This window comes from Carassius auratus, chromosome 49, assembly GCF_003368295.1.
Source record: "Carassius auratus strain Wakin chromosome 49, ASM336829v1, whole genome shotgun sequence".
NCBI lineage: Eukaryota > Metazoa > Chordata > Actinopteri > Cypriniformes > Cyprinidae > Carassius > Carassius auratus.
Window position 1 is genome coordinate 6,106,573 of NC_039291.1, and position 24,116 is coordinate 6,130,688.

The 24,116-nt window shown below is 40.4% G+C and overlaps 1 protein-coding gene across 1 annotated transcript; it reads left to right on the forward strand.

The window, feature by feature from the left end:
* The first annotated feature begins 2,660 nt into the window (after positions 1 to 2,660).
* Positions 2,661 to 22,574, forward strand: LOC113066092 (phosphoenolpyruvate carboxykinase, cytosolic [GTP]-like). The gene is made up of 10 exons (XM_026237721.1): positions 2,661 to 3,301; positions 16,674 to 16,889; positions 17,012 to 17,196; positions 17,823 to 18,029; positions 19,086 to 19,273; positions 19,429 to 19,591; positions 19,885 to 20,100; positions 20,279 to 20,416; positions 21,269 to 21,364; positions 21,499 to 22,574. The coding sequence occupies exons 1-10, from the start codon at positions 3,270 to 3,272 to the stop codon at positions 21,966 to 21,968; spliced, it is 1,911 nt and encodes a 636-aa protein (XP_026093506.1). The 5' UTR covers positions 2,661 to 3,269; the 3' UTR covers positions 21,969 to 22,574.
* Positions 22,575 to 24,116: the final 1,542 nt, after the last annotated feature.

Consider the following 24,116-nt stretch of genomic DNA (forward strand, 5'->3'; position numbering starts at 1 on the left):
CAGTTATTCATTCATTTTTTTCTCTATATTTTACAATTAAAATATATAAATATTATTGAAATAATATTTTTAAAAATACATTTAAGCAATAATAAATGTGATATTTTCTCACAGTTTTGATGCTATACACATTTCTTTTATTAATTTGGACGACACAACCAACATCAAACTATATGCAAGTGCGCTGTTACATAATGTTGCTTATTTTCTTGTCCCTGAATTAAATTTTGTAATATATTTTGAAAATTAAAGTTTAAACATAATTTCGAAAATATGTTTTCATTTGCAATGTGTTTAATTTACACATGTATCAAGTTCTGATCAGTCATTCAAAGGCCTAAAAGAAATGAACACCATTACATTTATAACTGACAAAGAAAAACGTTGTTACGCAAGAGACTACCTAAATTATTCCTAAAAGTTGCTTTTAATGGTATCAACAAAGGACAGAGACAGCACCTAAGGAAAGGGAACACTGCATGCTGTTTCCCATAATACAAGACACTCCAAATATGTGCAGACCACTAGATCTAATCATCAAAACGCTGTTTATTCCTTGACTTTCCACTCATTCCATCATGGATATCCACTGCTGAAACAGAATACTACTGTTTACATGGGTTGTTTGCATATCAAAGGACTCAACACGTCTCATTGATCTTGTAAAACGTAATTAAAAGAACTGTCACAAAATTTGAAATTTGCTGAAAATGTACTCATCCTCAGTCCAAACAGCTGATGAAAACATCACAGTTATCTAGAGGACTCCAGTCCATCAGTTAACATTGTTAAATGAAAAGCTGCATGTTTGTATGAAACAAATTCATCATTAAGGCATTTTAACTTTAAACCATTGCTCCTGGCCAGAATAATGGTCCATAATCCATACTAACATGTCTTCCAGTGAAAAAGTAAATCGTAAACATTAATACAAACTTGTGGCTTAATGTGAAGTTTTTATTGGATGTTTGGCACCCATTCACTACAGAGGATCTATTGGTGAGCAAGTCATGTAAAGTTATGTTTCTCCAAATCAGTTCTGATGAAGAAACAAACTCATTTACATCTCGGATTGTCTATGGGTGGGTTCATTTTCATCATTTTAGGGGTAAACCATTTCTTTAAAGAACATATATTCAATTAGTGCATGCTGTCTTTGGGTTAAAACTCTTTTCAAGTTCATAGGGCATATTGATTAAAATGACCCATGCATTACCTGTTTTTGTTTTTCACAATCCAAAGGGCAAAGTTCTCATTTCTCATCAAACACAGTGTGTGTGTGTGTGTGTGTGTGTGGGTGTGTGTGTGTGTGTGTGTGTGTGTGTGTGTTTGTGTGTGTGTGTGTGTGTGTGTTTGTGTGTGTGTGTGTGTGTGTGTATGTATGTTAGTGAATGAACGTAAGAACTATCCTTGCTTTCACAAGCACTGCCATTTAATTCATTACCATACAATTTTCTCTCAGAAATTCTCTCACAAATATTAACAAAGAATCCTAGTAACACATTAAATTAGGCTACATGTGGAATTTTGAAATTGAAAAAAAAAAAGATTATTTATTTATTTCTGGGAAAACTCTAATAATGTTTGTTTTACTTACAACTTCAAAAAATAATTTTACAGTAGTCTGCGTGACAATAATTCACCACCCTCAATGTACATAAGATTTGAAATATTCTATATTATAGATCAGTTGTTGCATATCACAATATTGCATGCATGAGTCTATAGTGGGGCACTGGGCTTTTGTAGATCTGTCACACAGATTAAAGTCTAACCACAATGTCTTTTCATCTTATCTTTATCCACTCTCTTCTAATCTACCTCTCTCTCACACAAACACTGATCTTTAGCCTGTTTGTGTGTTCATGTCCTCTCTCACGTTCTCACACAGTGGTCATAGTCAGTGCAATGGAGACTTTGCTGTTTACCATGGTTTGAGTGAGCACTGACAAATCAACATTACAGTGGTTCCAAAAAGTGTTTAGATACTGTGGTGGAATTTGCATTTTAATTATCTTTGAATTGTCTCACAAAGACTAATAATTAATGATCATTTATTTATTTTAAATACATTTATCAGTTAAAAGAGTCGTTTTACTTTTTAAGAATTAACATCTTACACTTAATATGTTTTTTTTTCTTTTTGAAAGAAGGCTGCATTTATTCGATCAAAAATATAGTAATATCGTGAATTATTACATTTTAATTTTTTTTTTAAATACATTTTAACCTGTAATTTATTCCTGTGATGGCAAAGCTGAATTTTCAGAAATCATCTAATTGGTATTTGGAAAAATGTTTCTGGAGCAACAGATCACCTTAGAATGATTTCTGAAGGATTGTGTGATGTTTGATATAGAAAGTCAGCTTTGCAATCACAATAAATAAATTGCATTTTAAAATTTAAAGTTTAATTTTTTAATTGTAATAATGTTTCAGAACTTTGTGAGAATTGTTTTCTTCAAATAAATGGAGCCTTAATGAGCATTAAAGGCTTAAAAAAATAATAATAATAAAAAAAAAAATGATGATGAATGGAGCGACGTCACAGAGAGCCAGTAACTCCGCCTACAGTGTCCAGACTCAACTTTACCAACATCTGCTGACCTGACACGAAGGTGATGCTCACGTGACCTCATTGCTCGCAAAAAAAGCTTTAAAAATAGGATTCACTTCTACACGACTTTGCTAAGCTGTGTTTTGCAACCAGCATCGAACAGGAATGAGGGACGGAGCGCTGTGACTCCTTTGAAGAATCAGATAGCCTTCAGGAACCAGCGCGCGCGCTTGCGTCATCCAGCAGACAGCGAACTAATCCTCGCGATTCACAGCAGCGTCAATCAAGAGCTTATGATTGACAAGCAACAGCTAGTGTTCCCACTTTGTCGTGTTTTATTGGAAGCTCACGCATATAATACAAGAAGTGGGAAATATTAAACTTAAAATAAGCTATAAATAAGTTAATCGTCTAGGTAGTTTGCCAGTGCAAAGTTTTATTTATAATTTAAACACTTAAGGCTGGTTCTTAGGGAGAAGAGCGTCATTATTAGTGCAGGATCTGAGCTGAGGGTGGGATCAGCTGATGATAAGATACACGTGTTACAGTGCAAGGGTCCTACTTGACTCTAGTCTACCTCAAGAGGTAATCTGACCTGAGAGGTGTAGAGGACTGAAGAGGAGCAACCACCCTCTCGGATTGCTTTATTTTAGTGATAGCTTTATTTTTTTTCTCTAAAGTCATAATTTCAGTTGTTTTCTCCACTTCAAAGATGTCCTGCCTGTTGCTTGGAGTACTAAGGAGGTTAGTGTCTTTTATACATATTTAAACTAATAAACATTTTATTTCTAATTTATATATATATATATATAGTTATAGTTATTATATATAAATTAGAAATAATATATATATATATATATATATATATATATATATATATATATATATATATATATATATATATATATGGGAAATTAATATTTATATATATTAACCCCATGTATTCATGTTAGATAATTTGAATTATCAAACGATTGATAGATAGATAGATAGATAGATAGATAGATAGATAGATAGATAGATAGATAGATAGATAGATAGATAGATAGATATTACCTTAATATTCAGATCATAAATTTTATTTTCTGGTCGCTAAAACTGAGCAAAACAGAGAATTGAATACACCGTATCACTACCACCTTATAGGTAAACATCCTTGTATAGTTTCTTGTTAGATTAGATATTTAAACAGACCTGTTCTATAAAAAAACATTTGTCAACACTTTGTACAATTAAAGGTTCACCTCCCTTGTTTTAGTGGGGGTACTAAACTACAATAGTCTGCAATAATGCAGAACGATGTTTGATAGAGTTATACAGTAATACAGAGTAAATTATAATACTCCAGAGTCCTGCAGTCTGGTATTGCCAAATAATGAGATTTGCCACATATTACATGTCACTATTAGACTAAAACTAGTGCTATTGACTGTGTCATACAGGAATGCAGCAATGTAAGTCATATAGAGAAGTATTGAGAGACTCACTGTGTATACAGAGTCTGAAAAAACAGGTTATGAATGAACAAATAACCATCCCCTTTGACCACACAAAGCAGTCACAACAAGCATTTTTGAGTCATATGTGAAATCAATAATATGAATGTGGAATCAATAATATGATTCCATATGAAATTTCGCCATGTAATGATGTTGAACAAAAGATATTCATAAAACCAATTTTATTGCATCTATATCTGCTCTGTCTAGTTCTCACCAGAATTGGTGATTACATGAGCACAGGACTTCAAGTAAATATGCACAGTGTGAAAGTCTCTACTAGCTAAACTTTACCCTACAAATGCACGATACCAGGAACTGATTGGTAGTGAGATGTATATGTCTGTGTGTTTTATGTGAAAAGTCTACTCACTTGTTTAACAGGTTTTTTCCTTTTTTCTTTTTGCCCTGAAACACCCTTGGCCTTGAGGTATAGTTCTAATGCATTTCTATTATATGTTCTATTATTTCACACATTTCTCAAATTGTTACGTGTGCTATGTGTTCATGCATGAACATAGTGTGCTTGAAGAGGCCATACCCTTTTTAACAAGAATCTGAGGGGAGGGGAGTGAATGCCAAGGAGGTCTTCTGATTGGTCCATTCATGTGGGGGTGTGGCTAACATCCTACGATAATTGATGGTTCAAAGCTCAGTGGGTATTGATGAATGTCAGGGATCATGGGGTCAAAATGGTGACAGACTCAGAGACTATAGAGGGGAATTATGGGGGAGAGAGTGTGGGCAAGTATTCCTGTGGCTCTAAGTGATAGAGCATTGTGTTAGCAGCGCAAAGGTTTTGGGTTCACTTTGCAGGGAACATGCTGACAGCACTCAGTTCACCAGCACTGTTAAAGAATGACAAGATGGTCTCAGATGATTTTTGACCCATATGTTAGTTTAGAAAGCGGATGATTGAATAACAAGAACAAAAAGTTTTTGTTTTTGTTTTTGCTGTTTTGTTTGTTCAATGAACTTGGGTTTTTCTTGCTTTATATTTCTCTATTTCTCTTCATCATTCTTTAATTTTTTTATGTTTTCCTCTATTATGTATTTTATCCAGTTTATTGAGATGGTTTGCATTCTATCAGTTTGTGCATTCCATTGGGGGCAAAGCATTGACCTTTGCTTAATATAGTAAATTAAAAGCTCAACAAACTACTTGTTGTAAATTATATTTATTTTTTATTTATATTTATATTCACAACATCTAACTACTGGGGTGCCTCAGGGCTCAGTTCTTGGAGCACTTCTCTTCTCTGTCTACATGGCATCATTAGGTTCTGTCATTCAGAAACATGGCTTTTCATACCACTGTAATGCTGATGACACTAGGGCTGCACGATGTGTCGTTTAAGCATCGATATCGCGATGTACGAATCCGCGATATCCTAAACTGTAGAGATAATTACACAACGCATGCTGTACACGTCTGATTCGCGAACTAATGATTCCTTTGAACCGATTCAATTTAATGAATGGTTTAAACAACTGACCTGTCCAACACTGAACTCACGAGACGTATGAACTGGTTTATAAAAAAAATCAGTAACACTTTACAATAATGTTATATTTATTCAACTATTTAACTTAATTATTTAACATTTACTATTACTAAACTGCACTTCTACAACATTGTTAATTTCAACATTTAGGCTATAGCCTTCATTGTAGAAATCAAAAGTTGTATGGTATTTGTTAACATAGTTAATGCACTGTGAAGTAACATTACCAAACAATGAACAGCTGTAAACTAAGATAAACAAAGATTAAAAAATACTGTAACAAAAGTATTGCTCGTGGTAAGTTCATGTTAGTTAATATGTTAACAATTCAAACCATATCCTAAAGTTACAAAGTTACAAAACAAAATAATTTACTCTAATTTAAATAATACTCTGATGTTTAAATCATTTAAAATGAGAATGTAAGTGTGCTCACGCCATTTTTGTTTGTAAGAAAAAATTAGATTAGATTTCATATCGCAATATATATCGCAGAAAAATAAAATATTGCAATGTCCTTTTTTCCCAGTATTGTGCAGCCCTAGATGACACTCAACTCTACCTCTCATTCCATCCTGATGATCCGACGGTAGCTATTTGCATCTCAGCATGTCTAACATACATTTCTTGATCATCACCTTCAACTCAACCTTGCCAAGTCAGAACTGCTTGTGATTCCAGCAAACCCATCGTTTCATCACAATTTCACCATCAACTTAGGCACATCAACCATAACTCCTTCAAAAACAGCTAGAAGCCTTGGAGTTATGATTGATGATCAGCTGACTTTATCAGACTACATTGCTAAAACTGTCCGATCCTGCAGATTTGCTTTATTCAACATCAAGAATATCAAGCCCTTTCTTTCGGAACATGCTGCACAACTCCTTGTTCAAGCTCTTGTTCTGTCCAGGCTGGACTATTTCAATGCTCTCTTGGCAGGTCTTCCAGCCATTTCTATCAAACCTTAACAATTAATTAAGAACGCAGCAGCAAGATACATTTTTAATGAGCCAAAAAGAATACACGTCACACCTTAATTTACACTGGCTTCCAATAGCTACTCGCATAAAATTCAAGGCATTGATGTTTGCCTACAAAACTACCACTGGCTCTGCTGCCCTTTACCTAAATTAATTACTTCAGACTTATGTGCCCTCTAGAAGCTTGTGTTCTTAAAAGTGAACATCGCTTGATTGTGTCATCACAAAGAAGCACAAAGTCACTTTTACGGACTTTTAAATTAAATGTTCCCTCCTGGTGGAATGACCTGCCAAACTTAATCCAAGCAGCTGAGTCCTTAGTCATCTTCAAGAATCGGCTTAAAGGTGCCATATGCAGAAATTGAGGTAAAAATATCCATAACATGACCTACACGCATCAAAAGAATGAGAAGAAATAAGGGCGATGATGTCATTACAAAAATGTCAAGTTATAGTGCTACAGAGATATCAACCTTAATTAGTATTAGCATTACTAGACCCGGCCCGACAGGTGTTGTAATACCAGTTTCGGCCGTGGGAGGCGGTATGCGGGCAACATATCCACCAGCCAACCTGCAATACACGAATAACTCGCAGGGCTTGTGGGCGTGTACTTGAACCTGATGTCAATCGTGTGGAAAGTACAGCCCACTACTTTCAGTTCAGGGAGAAGAGCGGAAGGATAGCTGAAGCCCTTGGCAAGAGACCAACACCCGCTACAGGGAAACAACCGCGCTTGGAATCACAAATCAAATCCGATAAGAATACCAGAGTAAACATCGGCACTGCTTTTAATCGCTGGAGACAACTGATGGACCTGAAAGAAATGATGTTCGACTCCGAACTTGCAAGTTAGATGCTGTTAGTATTTCGCCAGAAGTTTGTTTTATATGTTTGTGTATTTGTTTTTGGGAAGTTATAACATAGAAATATATCGAAGGCTGTTCGATAAACGTGCTAATGTTAGCGATGGCTAACCGTAGCTGCGTTTGATAATTAGCTAGCTATAACTTAACGTTACCCATTTTATTATATAGGGCTGTGCATGTCTTTACTCATGTACATCTCATCAGTAAAGACGCTCCTGTAATTAGGAGTATATCTCCACCACGTGTGTTCAGATCAGGATTGCCAGGTTTTCACAACAAATCCTGCCCAGTTTCCTGACCAGCTTCTCAAAACTAGCCCAATCTCGCTTCCAGAAGGTTCCCCGATAAAACATTGCTTCCCGGGGTTAAAATATATTTTTTTAGCAGGGTTGCCTTGGTATAATTAGGGGCTAAATATCACGTTATTTGTATTGGGGTCGCTGTGACCAGCGGACATGAAAAACAACCACCACAGACTTGGCAACACTGGTTGGCATTTACTACACAGAGCCGTAATTCACTGACAATCTACACAACATCGATGTTAAAATCGCAGGCGATTCTTTGTCGATTTTGAAAGCGATTTTGTGTTAGTTGTCGGTGGACTACGGCTCTGTGTAGTAACTGCCGCTCCACCTGAACCAGTGTTGCCAAGTCTGCGGTTGTTTTTCATGTCCGCGGTTTGAAGCAATCCCAATACCAATAACGTGATATTTAGCCCCTAAAATGCTAATTTTACCAGGGAAACCCTTCCCAAAAATGTATATTTTAACCCCGGGAAGCAATTTTTATCGGGGAACCTCCCGGAAACGCGATTGGGCTAGTTTTGGATTAGTTTTAAGAAGCAACTGGGCAGGATTTGTTGTGAAAACCTGGCAACCCTGATCTGAATGCACATGCTGGAGATATACTTCTAATTACAGGAGCGTCTTTACTGATGAGAGGTGCATGAAAATCGCATTCGATTTTTTGCACAGCCCTATGTATCATAACTAACCTGCTCTGTCTAGTCTGTTGGTCTCCGTGTCCTCTTTGCTTCGTGGTTTTTCTGTGCGTGAAAAAATTGATGTGTGGCGTGAAAGCATTTGAAAAGAGTCAATTGCGTGTGTCTCACGGTGAATGCTTGAGTTGGCACATTAGTTCCCTTATCGAGTCGGTCTCTCGACATTACGTATGGGGAAATCCATTTCATTGATTTCCCGGACGCACACGAGCAGTGTGTGCTGTGCCTGGGTCGGGCTCACGCAGAGGCGGCATTCGAAGGATCCGGATGTCGTGCCTGTGAGGAGCTTCCCATCAAGATCCTTCGTGCAAGGCTGGCCGTTACCCGTAACGGTGGCCCTGTATCTCCTGCCTCTCCCCCGTCCGCCGCCGTCGAGCCGCGAACCGGGAGACTGCAGAGAGCTCCGTCGACGGATTCTGTCGAGGTACTGGCGTCGGCCCTACGCCCACGCCACCCTCACGTGGAAGATCCCCTCTCATACTCTGAGGCCAGTTACCGCCCTCCACTAGAAGCGCGGGAAATGGTCTCGTTTGGATATGATGAGGACGACGCCATGCCTACTAATGCCTCAGACCTGGGAGCGTAGTCCGAGGCCCCGTCTGAAGCCGCCCCTGCCTCGCTGGATGCCGAGCTTATGGCGATCCTCGCGGAGGCGGTGGCAGATATGGAATTGGAGTGGACAGCCCCCAAGGAGCTGCCGTCTAAGAGATGGATGGACGGTTCTTTCCTCGGCGCGGGCCGCCAGGCTGAAGCCCCGCAGAGACCCGCGCCTTTTTTCTCTGAGGTCCACGAGGAACTCACCCGGTCATGGCGCTCCCCTTACTCAGCCCGAGCCCATGCACAGGGGACCCAGCTGCTGACGACGGTGGAAGGGGCGGAGAAATTAGGATACGCGCGACCGCCTCCCGTCGAGGATGCTATCACGGCCCACCTCGCGTCTTCTCCCGGCTGGAAAACCGCCTCTTTGCCTTCTAAGCCATGTCGAGCTACTGCTCACATCGCCGAGAAGGCGTACATATCTGCTGGACATGCAGCATCTGCCCTCCACACGATGGCAATCCTGCAGGTCTTCCAAACTCGGCTCCTTGGGTCCCTGGATGAGGGAATCCCGGACCCAGAGTTGCTCAGGAAGCTGCGCACGGCGGCGGATCTCACTCTCGCGGCGTCGAAAAAGGTAGCGCAGGGAATCGGCCGCAATATGAGCAGCCTTGTGGTCCAGCCATCTGTGGCTGACGCTGTCCGGCATGCGCGATGCCGAAAAGAGGCAGTTCCTGGATGCACCGGTGAGCCCCACCGGCCTTTTCGGTGTCGCGGTGGAATCTCTGTCGGAGAAATACGCCGAGACCGTCAAGCAGTCTAAGATGATGCCTCATCTTTTGCCGAAACGGTCTCAAGCCCCCCCTGCAGCGAGGTCCAGATCTTCTTCGGCACAGCGCCAGGCGGGAAATACCAGGCGCGCGTTCCCGAGCGCGGCAGAGCGTTGTGAGCCAGAGCTACCATTCCGCCAGAGGCAGCCCAGGAAGCCCCGTTTTGGTCCTAAACCGGCCTCTAGCAGCCAAGGGCGCCCGGCTGGCAAGAAGGAGCAGCGTTCCTGATGCTCGTGCCAGGGGGAAGAGAGCGCGGGACATGTTCGTCGGACCCGCAGCGAAAAGGGCGTGTTCCCGCCCAGAGTTCGTCAAAGATGTGAATGTTGTGAGAATGAAACCGCTGTGTTCTGTTTCAATAAACATGCATTACATGCCTCAGCAAAAGAGCTTTCTTCCTCCCTCTACTATTACCCGCTACATAAGCGAAGCCTCTCCTACGAGAGACGCTTCGCAAAGCGGAAGCTCGGGGAAACCCGAGGAGGTGACTATGTCTGTTCCCGTGCAAGAAGCCGCGAACGAGTCACCTGCCACTCATATAGGGGTCAATGCTTCCCCAGTGGCTGGCGCGCACGCCCCGCCGCAGCATGCATTAATACCCTCTGTATTGAGTCATCTCAGCGCGTGGGCGACGCTCCCCGCGGCATCTTATTGGGTGATCAACACGATAAAACGCGGCTATACGCTCCAGTTCGCTCGCAGACCACCCGCTTCGGCGGTGTGATTATGACAGAAGTGTCAGAACAGAGCGCCCCGCTGCTATGAGCAGAAATATCCTCTCTCCTGGCCAAACAAGCAGTAGAGATAGTGCCCGTGGAACGGAGAAATTCCGGTTTCTACAGCCGTTATTTTCTAGTTCCGAAAAAGGACGGAGGTATGCGCCCCATCTTAGACCTGAGATTACTGAACAAAGCGCTCGCGAAACGCACGTTCAAGATGATAACTGTGAAGAAGATCCTCGCGCACATTCAGCCCGACGATTACTTCATTGCAGTGGATCTAAAGGATGCTTACTTCCACATCCAAATAGCCCCACATCACAGGCGCTTCCTGCGTTTTGCATTCGAGGGTGTGGCGTACCAGTTCAAAGTGTTGCCGTTTGGGCTCGCTTTGGCTCCCCGTGTATTTACAATATGCATGAATACAGCGCTCGCTCCCCTGAAGCTCAGTGGAATGCGCATACTGAATTATCTCGACGACTGGTTAGTCATCGCACGGTCGAGAAGCGCTCTCGAGGAACACAAACACAGACTCCTCGCCCATCTGACAGGTTTGGGGCTGTCTGTGAACATTCAGAAGAGCACACTGCAGCCGCGCCAATATATCACATTCCTGGGTATGATACTGGACTCGCGCTCTATGACCGCGAAGCTGTCAGAGCCGAAAATCCAGTCGATTCAAAATACACTAGCCCTCTTCGTTCAAGGCAGAGCTATCCCCTTAAGAACGTTTCAGAGGTTGCTCGGTCTGATGGCGGCCGCAGCCTCCGTCTGCAGACTGGGCTTGTTACACATGAGACCGCTTCAACACTGGTTACAGAGCCGAGTGAAGCCGCGGGCGTGGAGAGCGGGAACGGAACGCCTTATTATAACGCGTTCATGTCTCGAGACTCTGGCGCCTTGGTTCGGCACGACCATATTTGAGCAGGGTGCTGCTATGGGCAGAGTGGTCAGACGTGTAGTGGTCACTACGGATGCTTCACTATCAGGCTGGGGAGCCCTATGCGATGGCAGACCAGCATTCGGTACGTGGACAGGGGACCAGACGCGCTGGCATATAAACTGCTTGGAGATGGAAGCGGTTCATCTAGCGCTGCAGAGTTTCCTTCCGTTTGTGAAACACCGTCATGTTCTCATCAGAACGGACAACACGGCGGTGGTGGCGTACATCAATCGCCAGGGAGGTTTGCGTTCGCGATCCCTGCAGGGATTAGCGAGACAGCTGCTTTTATGGACGGACAGGGTACTTCTGTCGATTCGAGCAGTGCACGTACCGGGCAGTTTGAATTGCGGCGCGGACATGCTGTCCAGGGACGGCATTGTACACGGAGAATGGAGGCTCCATCCGCAAACGATAAATATGATCTGGAATCTGTTTGGCAAAGCGGAGATCGACCTCTTTGCGTCGCAAGAGAACGCCCACTGCCCTCTGTACTTCTCGCTGACAGCATCCCCCCTAGGGGGAGACGCGCTGTCGAGCCGCTGGCCAAAGGGACGGAAGTATGGTTTTCCCCCAGTCAAGTTAATGCCGCTGGTGCTGCAGAAGATCAGGGAGGAGAGATGTGCGTTGATCCTGGTAGCACCCAAATGGCCCAACCAGCCGTGGTTCCCGGAACTGGTCCCGGAACATGCCGCGGCTTCCCCCGTGGCGGATCCCGCCGAGAAGGGACCTCTTATCCCAGGCGAGGGGCACCATATGGCACCCCAACCCAGAGCTTTGGGATCTGCATGTGTGGCAGATCAGCGTGGAGTATATCAGCGAGTGCTGCAGACAATAGCAGAGGCTAGAGCCCCTTCGACGAGGCGTTTATACACTCTGAAGTGGAAAGTATTTGCTAACTGGTGTGTTGACAAAAATGAGGACCCCAGGAGTTGCGATATCTCCATTATTCTGACCTTACTACAGGAACGTCTGGATGCTGGCAGTACCCCATCTACAGTGAAAGTCTACGTGGCCGCTATCGCCGTTTTTCGTGACTTGCTAGACGGCCATTCAGTGGGGAGGCACCCCCTGATAACGAGCTTTCTTCGGGGAGCTAGGCGGCTTAATCCACCCCGCCTTCGTCAGATGCCGGTCTGGGACCTGTCATTAGTGCTTAGTGCGCTGTCCAACCCACCTTTTGAACCAGCCGAGTTTAGCGACCTTAAAGTGCTCTCATTTAAGACGGCGCTACTGCTCGCGCTAGCTTGCGGGAAACGAGTGGGAGACGTGCATGCCCTGTCAGTGAACAGCGCGTGTATGCAGTTTGGACCGGTCGATTGTATGGTCAGACTTTTACCCAAACGCGGCTATTCGCCTAAATTGCTCTCAACGCCGTTCAGAGCTCAGATAGTTACAATTCAAGCATTTTGCCCAGAGGAGGACAGTAATTCAGTGTCTCTGAAGTGCGCTTTGTGCCCCGTGCGTGCCCTGCGTGCATATGTGAACAGAACTAGCCAGTTTCGAACTTCAGAGCAGCTTTTCGTCTGCTACGCGGGTGCCAAGAAGGGCAGCGCGCTGTCGAAGCAGAGGCTATCACACTGGACATTTGTTTCGCAGCGGGCTGGTCGTCTCGCAACACGTTTGCGAGATTCTATAATTTGGACATTCCCTCGTTCGCATCACATGTGCTGTCAGTGCAGGAGGAGGGAGTTGAGCAGTCTTTGGACTAAGCTATGGGCACGCCCTGCCTAGCGCGTGCACTAGCCGTGGTTTCTAACAGGTCAGCGTCAGTTATTGTTGTAATAGCTGCGGTTGAGGTATTCATTCACTATCTAATGTAGTCACTTTATTATGCCCGCATTATAAGCCGGCAGTGTATTCCCAAGCACCAACATATTGCTGCATTTTCCCCATATCACACCAGTGTTGCTTATCTGGGTGCACTGGATTACGATGGTGTAAGAGCTGATTTGGCTCTGTGCCAAGAGGTGTTTCAACCAGGTCCGGTACCCGACCTAGAGCTAACGCGCTGTAAGAGCTAGTGCTTATGCTCTTCTGTGGCTCGATGCGAGCTGGGCCGGACAGTATTTCCCACACGGCGGTGGTTTTATTGTTCCCCATACGTAATGCCGAGAGACCGACTCGATAAGGGAACGTCCCCGGTTACTCACGTAACCTTAGTTCCCTGAGAGGAGGGAACGAGACATTACATAACCTGCCGTGTGGAAAAACCTTCCAGCCTCATTACTCTCGTTCAGTGGAAGATTCTGAGGGTTTTGGCGCCCACCGTCACCTATATTGATGGCTGTCAGCCAATCAGGTGAGGGCGAGGGCACCATTGGCTATTTGCAAGCAAAAGAGTTATTCAATCAGACTTCATAATTTCGAGGAAATGGATTTCCCCATACGTAATGTCTCGTTCCCTCCTCTCAGGGAACTAAGGTTACGTGAGTAACCGGGGACGTTCTCAAGCAGAATAAAGGACAGGTTGATTATTGCTGTTTAGCGTTTGTATTAATCTATGATGTGTCCCTGTTTGCCTACAGGGACATAAAAAAATTAATTAAAAGTGATACGTGGACCAAGGTGTCTGAGATTGTTCATTTTAAGTAAAGGATCCTAATATTTCGTCCACAACAATATTTAATGAGGTTATAACTCCTTGTGGTTAGTCTGCACGAGATCAACAAGCTTGTTTGCTTTGCGGCCGCTTTAAATACAAAATAAGCATTCGATCTACGTCAGAGCGTCTGAGCGCTCACAAATCTTTCTGCAGCGTCGTGAGCAGAGCGGCAAGAGCGATTTTTGACGCTCTAGACGCCAGCAGTGTGAACGCACAGTTAGGCTTCGGCTATGGCTGTAGTGTTGTTGTGAAAGTAGGGGCGAAGCATAGAGACTATGCCATTTCTCGTTTGTTACTCTAGAGTAGACCAATTCACTTTATTGAGGCATACTGCCCCCATCTGGTATGGAATGTGGAGTATGACTTGATTTTTTTTTGCCAAACATTACAGATGGCACCTTTAAAACCCATCTCTTCCATCTTTATTTGACCCTCTAACTTTAACACTCACTATTCTAATTCTATTCTTTAAAAAAAAATCAAACTACCTAATCTTTTTGTTAAATTTTCTTTTCATTTATTATGCAGTCGTGTGTGTGAGTGTGTGTGTGTGTGTATAAAGACCTCTAACACTAGCTTGCTTTAATCTTTTTTATTCTGTTTTGTTTTAATTTTTTTATATTATTTAAACCCCCATGCTACGTGTACTGTGGTAATCTGAGACTTGTTATAGCACTTATATTTCTTTTTGTTGTTTTTGATTGCTTCAACTGTCCTCATTTGTAAGTCGCTTTGTATAAAAGTGTCTGCTAAATAAATAAATGTAATTTATTCTTCAATTCTCAAGCTCTGGGTTGCGTTTCCCAAAACCATAGTTGCTAACTAAGTTAGTAACTTTGTTGGTTACAATGCAATTTCCCATTGCCAACCAACTAAGTTGCTAACAGGTAATATGGTTTTGGGAAACGCACCCCTGGCCGGTTGGATGGGGGCAGATGAAAATTTTCAGGTGATGGGTAGGTTTATGGGTGGAGGTGTAGTCATTCATACAAATTCATACGAATTGTGCAACTCGTAAAATACGTACGATTTAGCACAAATCGTATGAATTTGTACAAATGAGGTGTACAAATTCATATGAATTAGCCACCTCATAAAAACAGTTTTAGCTCCTTTTTGGAGCACGTTTGGCACCTTTGTATTTAACTGAGCTTCTGAGACTGTATAAAACAGGGAGATCTTCTTTTAATGAATTGCTGGCAGTTTCAAGAACTACATATAAAACAAAAGGAGACAGGGGCATTTGCAGTGATGACTTCAAATCTATAGAACAGTTTGTCAGTGGATTTAGATCATCTGAATGTGTGTCTGTTTTTAAATGACACTTGAAAACATACCTGTATAGATGTGCTTTTAATATTTTGTCATGTTTTTGAATATTTTTGCGTTTTATCTTTTTTCTTTATTATATATTGTGTATAGCTCAACATAAGTGTATCTTTTATGGGTTTTTTTTTTAATATTGTGTAAAGCACGTTGCGTATTGTAGCTTTAAGAGTGCTACAGCAATAAAATTATACTTACTAATTGTTTATGAAATGTTTACTAGCAATTTCTGAATGAAAATTGTTTTGTTGTTGTTTTACTGTATTGGTATACATGTTGTGCATTTCTTTCCAAAGTCTTGCAGATTTGCAGCTTCTCAATCACTTATCTTTCAGTTACGGTCACAGATCACAGATCAAGTACATTTATTAGTTATGATGCAATATTCATACTGACATACATGTCATGGATCACACAGATCCATCTACTTAACACATTATCTACAGTCTTCAGGTTAGACCTTAAACTGAGTTGGCTTTATATCATCCACCTTATTTTCAACCATAAGAGTGCTAACAGACTTCCGGTGTCATCAGCTTCCAGTTATTTCAGCTAACAGTCCATACAGTATTTTGCCTGATAGTGCAAACTGTTATTTGTTATCATATTAGTACGGTAATCATAAGCACACTGGTTTGTAACATAAATACTTTTGCTGTTCACCGTTTTAATGGACTGTGTTATTCTTGTTATCAAGCTAACAAATCAGAAGACTGGCACATTCACCGGAAGTAACTTACTTTCTTGTTGTAATACAAAGGTGGATACTAGGGCTGGGACAACGCGTCAAGGCCATCGATGACGTCGACGCAAAAAATACGTTGATGCAAAATATGCGCATCGATTCGTCGACCTGTTTTTATTTCTCTAAAAAACGTTTGCAAAACGTTTACCTTATGTGCACTGAATATACGCGTTGGCCGGATCAACATTCTGTCCAACGTCATATAACCAATCCAGGGGTTTTTCTGCATTGATCTTTAGATTAATCGATGCATCGAAAAAATAATCGCTAGATTAATCGTTTAAAAAATAATCGTTTATCCCAGCCCTAGTGGATACCAATTCAGATTATGCCGTTGTGAGGACACACTTTTTTAATAAATGTTTTTTACAATTATTGTTTAAAATAGAAGTCTAGTTCAATAAACAAGCAGTTAATATTGAGTAACTTACATTTCAGATACAGTATGTTCAGCCTGTTTTTACTCCATTAATGGATCATTTTTAAACAAAGTTATGGCAGAATAAACCATTGTTTGTCTCGTGTTTTGTACCAATGTTTGTTTGTGTGTCCACGCAGGCGAAGTGCCATCAGTACAGCTTCAGTGGGCGTGCGGTCACTCGCCTCCATCCCCTCTCTGCCCCCATCAGTGGCTGAGTTTGTGTCGGGCGCTGTGACCGAATGTAAACCGTCTAAAGTGCACGTGGTCACTGGCACTCCAGAGGAGGCAGCAGACATCCTGGCCAACCTAGAGAAAGATGGCATGGTGAAGAAACTCACCAAATATGAAAACTGGTAATTACGGTACCTTCTTTTCTAGTCTTATAATTTGTTTTTTTAACCCATCTTGATGATAATACAAATTATTTAAATCACCTTAGTCCTGATTAAGATATCTACTTTTTTTCTGTGTGCAGCTGGATAGCACGTACTGACCCTAAAGACGTGGCTCGCGTGGAGAGTAAAACTGTGATTGTCACTAAGGACCAAAGAGACACTATTCCCATTCCCACCGGAGGTGCCAAGTCCCAGCTGGGCAGCTGGATGAGTGAGGAGGTCTTTCAGAAAGCCAGAGAGGAACGCTTCCCTGGATGCATGGCAGGTGTGTGTTACTCAAACCACTGAACAATAGCTGAAACCTGTCAAATAGTTAAAATATGAAAGTTATGGAAAATGTGTCTTAAATAAAAATCTAAATTGCCTTTTTTATTTAAATGTTAAAATAATGATATAAAAGAATATTATAAATATTATTTATATTATATAAATAGATTTCAATATTTTATATATTATTTAGAATTGTATAAAACATTGAATTTGAATATTATATAAACTGAAGTATATTTAAATGTCAAGTTTGTTCTAAAAATTTAAACTTCCATTTTGTTAAATGCACAGAATCCTTTTAGTAGAATTTCATTAGTATTTAACCTGAAATATTAATTGAAATATTAGTGTTCCTGTAGCTCAATTGGTAAAGCACTGCGCTATCAAGCACAAGGTGGGGGTTCAATTCCCCGGGAACACATGATAGGGAAAAATTGATAATCTGAATGCACTGTAAGTCGCTTTGGATAAAAGCATCTGCTAAATGCATACATTTAATTTAAATATTATTTTAAAATACAAATACCCATCAAATTGTCCATCAGTCCACACACTGATGTAGGATAGTTTGCGATGCCCAAAACATCTCTTGTGTTTTTGTGTCTTTCTGTCCCTCTGTAGGACGCACTATGTATGTGATCCCCTTCAGTATGGGCCCTGTGAACTCTTCTCTCGCTAAGTTTGGCGTTCAGGTGACTGATTCACCATATGTGGTGGCCAGCATGGGCATCATGACACGCATGGGGACACCTGTGCTGGATAAACTAGCTGAGGGGGCGGAGTTTGTGCGCTGCCAGCACTCTGTGGGCCGACCTATACCACTCAAAGGTACCTTAATTCATAATAATATCAGATTAAATGTAAATGCGATTCAATCGATCAAATTAAACTCTTAATTTTCACCAGTTCTTTCAAATCAACCATTGTGTCACTTTATGTGCCATATATTGTTTATGTACAGTATTATTTGGCTTAATACTCTACCTTTCAAAAGTTTGGGGTCAGTAAGATTATTTCTTTTCAAAAGAAGTCTCATGCTCACCCAGGCTGTATTTATTTGTTCATAGCTCCATTGTGAAATATTACTACAATTTAAAAAATTTTTTTTTCAAATTTAATGTGTCGAAACTGATGGCAAAGCTGAATAATCAAAATAATTCCTCCAGTCTTCAGTGTCACATGATCCTTCAGAAATCAGTCCAATATATGCTGATTTGCTGCTCAAGTATCATTACTTGTTATTATCAGTGTTTAAAACAGTGCTGCTTAATATTTTTTGTGGAAACCATGATACATTTCGTATTGGATTTTTTGATGAATTGAATGTTTAAAAGAACAGCATTTAATTGAAATATAACTATTTTGTAACATTATAAATGCCTTTACTGTCATGTCTGATCAATGTGTTGTATCCTTGCTGAATAAAAATATGAGTTTATAAAAATAAAATAAAAAACCTTTTAACTGTACTATATACCGTATTTTCCGGACTATAAGTCGCACTTTTTTCATAGTTTGTCTGGTCCTGTGACTTATAGTCAGGTGCGACTTATCAAAATTAATTTGACATGAACCGAGAGAAATGAACCAAAAGAAAACATTACCGTCTACAGTTGCGAGAGGGCGCTCTATACTGCTCATTGCTCCTGTAGCCTACACTGAGCATCATAGAGCGCCCTCTGGCGGCTGGAGACAGTAATGTTTTCTCTTGGTTCTTGGTTCTAAATGAATGCTTATAGTCCAGTGTGACTTATATATGTTTTTTTCCTCGTAATGACGTATTTTTGGACTGATGCGGCTTACGTGCGACGTATAGTAAGAAAAATACGGTATTTTTTTATTTTCTCGTCACTATCTTACCTTTTCTCCGTTTTTCTCACACAGCTCCTTTAGTAAACAGCTGGCCTTGTAACCCGGACAAGGTGTTGATCTCACATCTTCCTGACACCAGACAGATCCTGTCCTTCGGCAGCGGTTACGGTGGAAACTCACTCCTTGGAAAGAAGTGCTTTGCCCTTCGTATCGCCTCACGCATTGCCAAAGATGAAGGCTGGTTGGCTGAACACATGCTGGTACGGGACATCATACAGAATGTTTACAGTCTTATATATATTATATGTTAGCCACATTGATTAAGTGACTATGCATCGTACTCTTGTACTACTCTTTTAGAGTCATCATTTGCAATCACGATGTTGATAGACATCCCTGTTTCTTTCTCCACCAGATTCTCGGAATCACAAATCCTCAGGGTGTAAAACGTTACATTGCAGCAGCATTCCCGAGCGCTTGTGGGAAAACGAACCTTGCCATGATGAAACCATCACTACCAGGCTGGAAGGTGGAGTGTGTGGGCGATGACATCGCCTGGATGAAGTTTGACAGTCAGGGTGAGAAATATGACTTGTTCTAGACCACACATGCATCTGACAACACAGCATGATATAAGGGTTTATGGGCAGCCAGGAGATGACACCATATCTTTTATTTTAGCATTTATATTTGGCAGCAAAACAGAACTAATTAAAACTGAAATAAGCACATGGCTTTCAGTAAACAAAACACCTACTGTAGTGGCTGAGAAACAGTTTTGCCATATAGTGTTGATTGGAATACTGTTGTTTATGGTTAGAAATAGATGTTTTTACCAGACAAAGTGGTTAATTTAGATTCTCTTCACCAGGTAAACTCAGAGCTATTAATCCAGAGAATGGTTTCTTTGGAGTTGCCCCCGGGACGTCCATGAAGACAAACCCTCATGCCATGGCAACCATCTCCAGGAACACGGTGTTCACTAACGTGGGAGAGACCAGCGATGGGGGTGTTTGGTGGGAAGGTCTGGAACCACCTGCTCCGGGAATCCAACTCACAGACTGGCATAAGAAATCCTGGAAGTATGGTAAGATCACTGTTTAGCAAACTCATTTTTTACAAAATATAAACAAAAATTCTTAGAAACATATATAAATAGAAAAAACTTTTAACAAATATATACATAAATATAATTTATTCATATACTAAATAAAATGATCTACTGTATATGTACACCATCTGTGGCATGGTGTTGTGTTTCTCAGGTGATTCTACACTGTGTGCTCACCCGAACTCCAGGTTTTGTGCCCCGGCTGGCCAGTGCCCCATCATAGACCCACTCTGGGAAAGTGACGAGGGCGTCCCCATTGATGCCATTGTATTTGGTGGCAGAAGACCAGAAGGTGGGTGGTATCACTTAATCAAAATTGTCTATATAAAATTTACATATTATTTAAGAACTCAATACTTTTGAGGCCTGTTCACAATGAACTAAAATCATGTATTTATTATTTTTTTTTTACCTGAAATAAAATACACATTAAGTAAAAATGACAAAAACAAAACAAAATGGAAAATATAAAAATAAAAACTTAATCAAAATATTACTAAAATCTAGAATAGTATCTTGATACTAAAATAACACTGGCTCACACCAAGGACAATAATTATTACAATAATGAAAAAATATATAGTTTTAAAACCTTTCTGAATTTAAAAGAATAGCATTTAAAGCTGATGAATGATAACATTGACAGTCAATCAGAATCCATCCTGCTTTAAAGAGCTCAAGCATTTAAAGTGGCACAAAACAAACTGCAGAGTTTCATTATATGTTAGTGTGGAAGCTATTCATCATTATTTCTTACTAGTTATCATATAGTTATCATTCTTACAGTAAACAGTAAGGATGCATTAAATTGATCAAAGGTTAGAGTTAAGACATTTATATATTTACAAATACAATGCTGTGCTTTGCCATAACAGGAATTAATTCCATTTTTAATAAATTAAAAACAGAAAACAGTTATTTTTTAATAGTAATAATATTTCAAAATATTGTGGCTATTACTGCATTTTTAATCAAATAAATGTAGCCTTGCTGAACATAAAAAACCTTACACATCTCAAACTCTAACAGTACTATATATATATATATATATATATATATATATATATATATATATATATATATATATATATACTGTACATATTTGATACATTATATCTCAAAATGTGCCTGTCTGTTTTCCAAGGTGTGCCTTTGGTGTACGAGTCATTTAACTGGCGTCATGGTGTGTTTGTGGGTGCAGCCATGAGATCCGAATCCACAGCTGCTGCTGAACATAAAGGTAAAAACTTTTATTTCTCCAGATGAGAAACAGTACACAAAAGTGTATGCTACATTTAAGCGCTTAGGGATAAACTGAGCTAAAAGCTTTTACTGATTAAAAAACAATTATAATATATGGCTCATTTTCTTTAGGTAAAGTAATCATGCATGACCCCTTTGCCATGCGTCCTTTCTTCGGCTACAACTTCGGCGACTACCTGGCCCACTGGTTGAGTATGGAGACACGCAAGGGCCCCACCCAACTCCCCAAGATCTTCCACGTCAACTGGTTCCGGAAAGATCAGAATACCGGCACTTTCCTGTGGCCAGGGTTTGGAGAAAACGCCCGCGTCCTCGAGTGGATCTTCAAACGATGCGGCCGTACCAGTGAAGAGGAAGCTGCCACCAAAAGCATTGTGGGGTGGATTCCACAAAACGGTGCCATAAACACAGAAGGCCTGGGTGGGAACATCGATATGGGCGCCCTCTTTGACCTGCCCAAACCCTTCTGGCAGAAGGAAACACAGGAGCTTCGGACCTACTTCACCCAGCAGGTTGGAGCTGATCTACCTGCACAAGTGGAAGGAGAGCTGAGGGCGCTGGAGGAGAGAGTGAGGAACTGAACAGATGCTACATTACACTGATGTTGAGTAGATGTGAAGAATAGGATGGGTTGAGGTAGAGGTGACTGTTTTAATGTGACTGTTGCACTGCAGTGGATGCTGTACCTGAGAAACGCAAAACCAAAAAGTTCACCATCAGTGGTATCAGTACCTAGGTGCCTTATTTTATTTTACAGTAGAAGCTAAAAACTCTATTTAATGTTTACAAGTTATGTCCCAAAATGCCTTTTAGATTATTTTTTTCTGTTCAAACAAAACAATATTATGAATTCGATATATATATATATATATATATATATATATATATATATATATATATACACACTACATAGTATAAAATGATTTTGAGCAAAGATATCAGGTATGTCTTTAAGGACAGCACCAGTGCCATAATTTTTTACTTGTACTGGTTATGTAACGAAATATTAATTTTTATTTCGCCTTTTTAATTTTTATTTAGCCTTTTATCGGTGGAATATGTTTGACATGATTCAGGTTGAGCTAAGGTTGAAGGATCCGGACCAAAGAACACAGACAAGTCTCAGTCATTTGAATGTGTGCATGTTTTGACATGAGCTGACTGAATAAATACTACTCTAAATCAAAGTTTGCTACGTGCATCATTCGATTTTCTTACATAACATCAAATGCAATAAACTGTCATTCCATAAAAAAGATTACACTGATACACAATTATCACTTCACTTCATTCAATATGCCATAAACCTCACATTTACAGAATCCATTTCTGTTTCAAAAAGGATATTATCACGTAAGATCCAATGTGAATATAAACTTTACGAAATTAACACAGAAAAAACAAAAACAAATTTTAAACAAGTGTGGATATCACTTAAACCTAAATGTTGAAATATTAAAACAGTATAGGAGTTCTACTTACAATTTATAAAAATCTTACATTTTAGATGGATTTTAGGTGGCCTTTACATATTAAAAAAGTAAAAAGTATTAACTATCAATCAGACGGAATGTAGTAGATTGTGAGTATATGCAGTATACTGTAGGTATATTACAATATTATAGTATATTGCAGGTTCTTCAGCAAAGTTTTGATTATGTTGATATTTTAGAAAATTCATGTATCAAATATGATACAGTAGGCTTTATAGGGTTAATATCCACATATACATTGAACATTAATTATACAGTGAATATCAGGGTTGTGAGCATAGAAATGATGATGGAATATATATCTCATACAATGGCATTAAATGTAATTTTTGATATTCCTGAATGTATTCTGAAACTATTCAAATCATTGTTAAAATTAACTGCATCTATTGGTCTTTACAAACTATGGCAAAATCTATAGAGCTCACCATGAAAAACGTATTTTATGCTTATTTTTCTGTAGCTAGTGTGTTGCAAACCCATCCATGTACACCATATTGAAAAGAAAGCTTAATTTACCTCATACTAAAAATAAAAAAAAGAGCAAAACTTCTCCCCCATAGCCAACAATCATGAGTCCTCCACCCTGTTCTGAAATACTGAATGATACAAGATTGAATTTTATTTTAAATGCGAGTTTTAAAGGATTCATAAACCCAGGATAAAAACTGAAAAATAATCCTAAAGGAACCTACTAAGTCATGTTCCGGTTTTGACTCAGAAAGGTCCAGTTCATAAGAGTTATTTGTTAATGAAGCTGACTACACTGGCATGTGTGTGCTTGTGCAACCATTGTGCACAGTTTATTAAAAGATGTGTTTTTGAGATTATTTTGCATTACTCTGTCATTGCTGCAGCTGAAAAATTCCACATGGAACATTGCTTACATTTATATTTTATTCTGTGATAATTCTGGGGTGGAAGGTGGGGTGGCACAGCTTTTTCTTAGGGTGGTAGTTGCCACCACGTGCAACCCCAGTAGATCCATCCCTGTTTGGAAAATGATTAAAGATATTTTGGATGAAAACCGAGAGACTTGTGATTGAAGGCCAAATAAGTGACACTTTGGGGAAGTTGTGGCCTAGTGGTTAGATAATTTGACTCATAACCCTAGGGTTGTGGGTTTGAATCTCGGACTGGAAATACCACGACTTAGGTGCCCTTGAGCAAGGCACCGAACCCCCAACTGCTCCCCCGGGCGCACTTTGTGTGTGCACTTTGGATGGGTTAAATGCA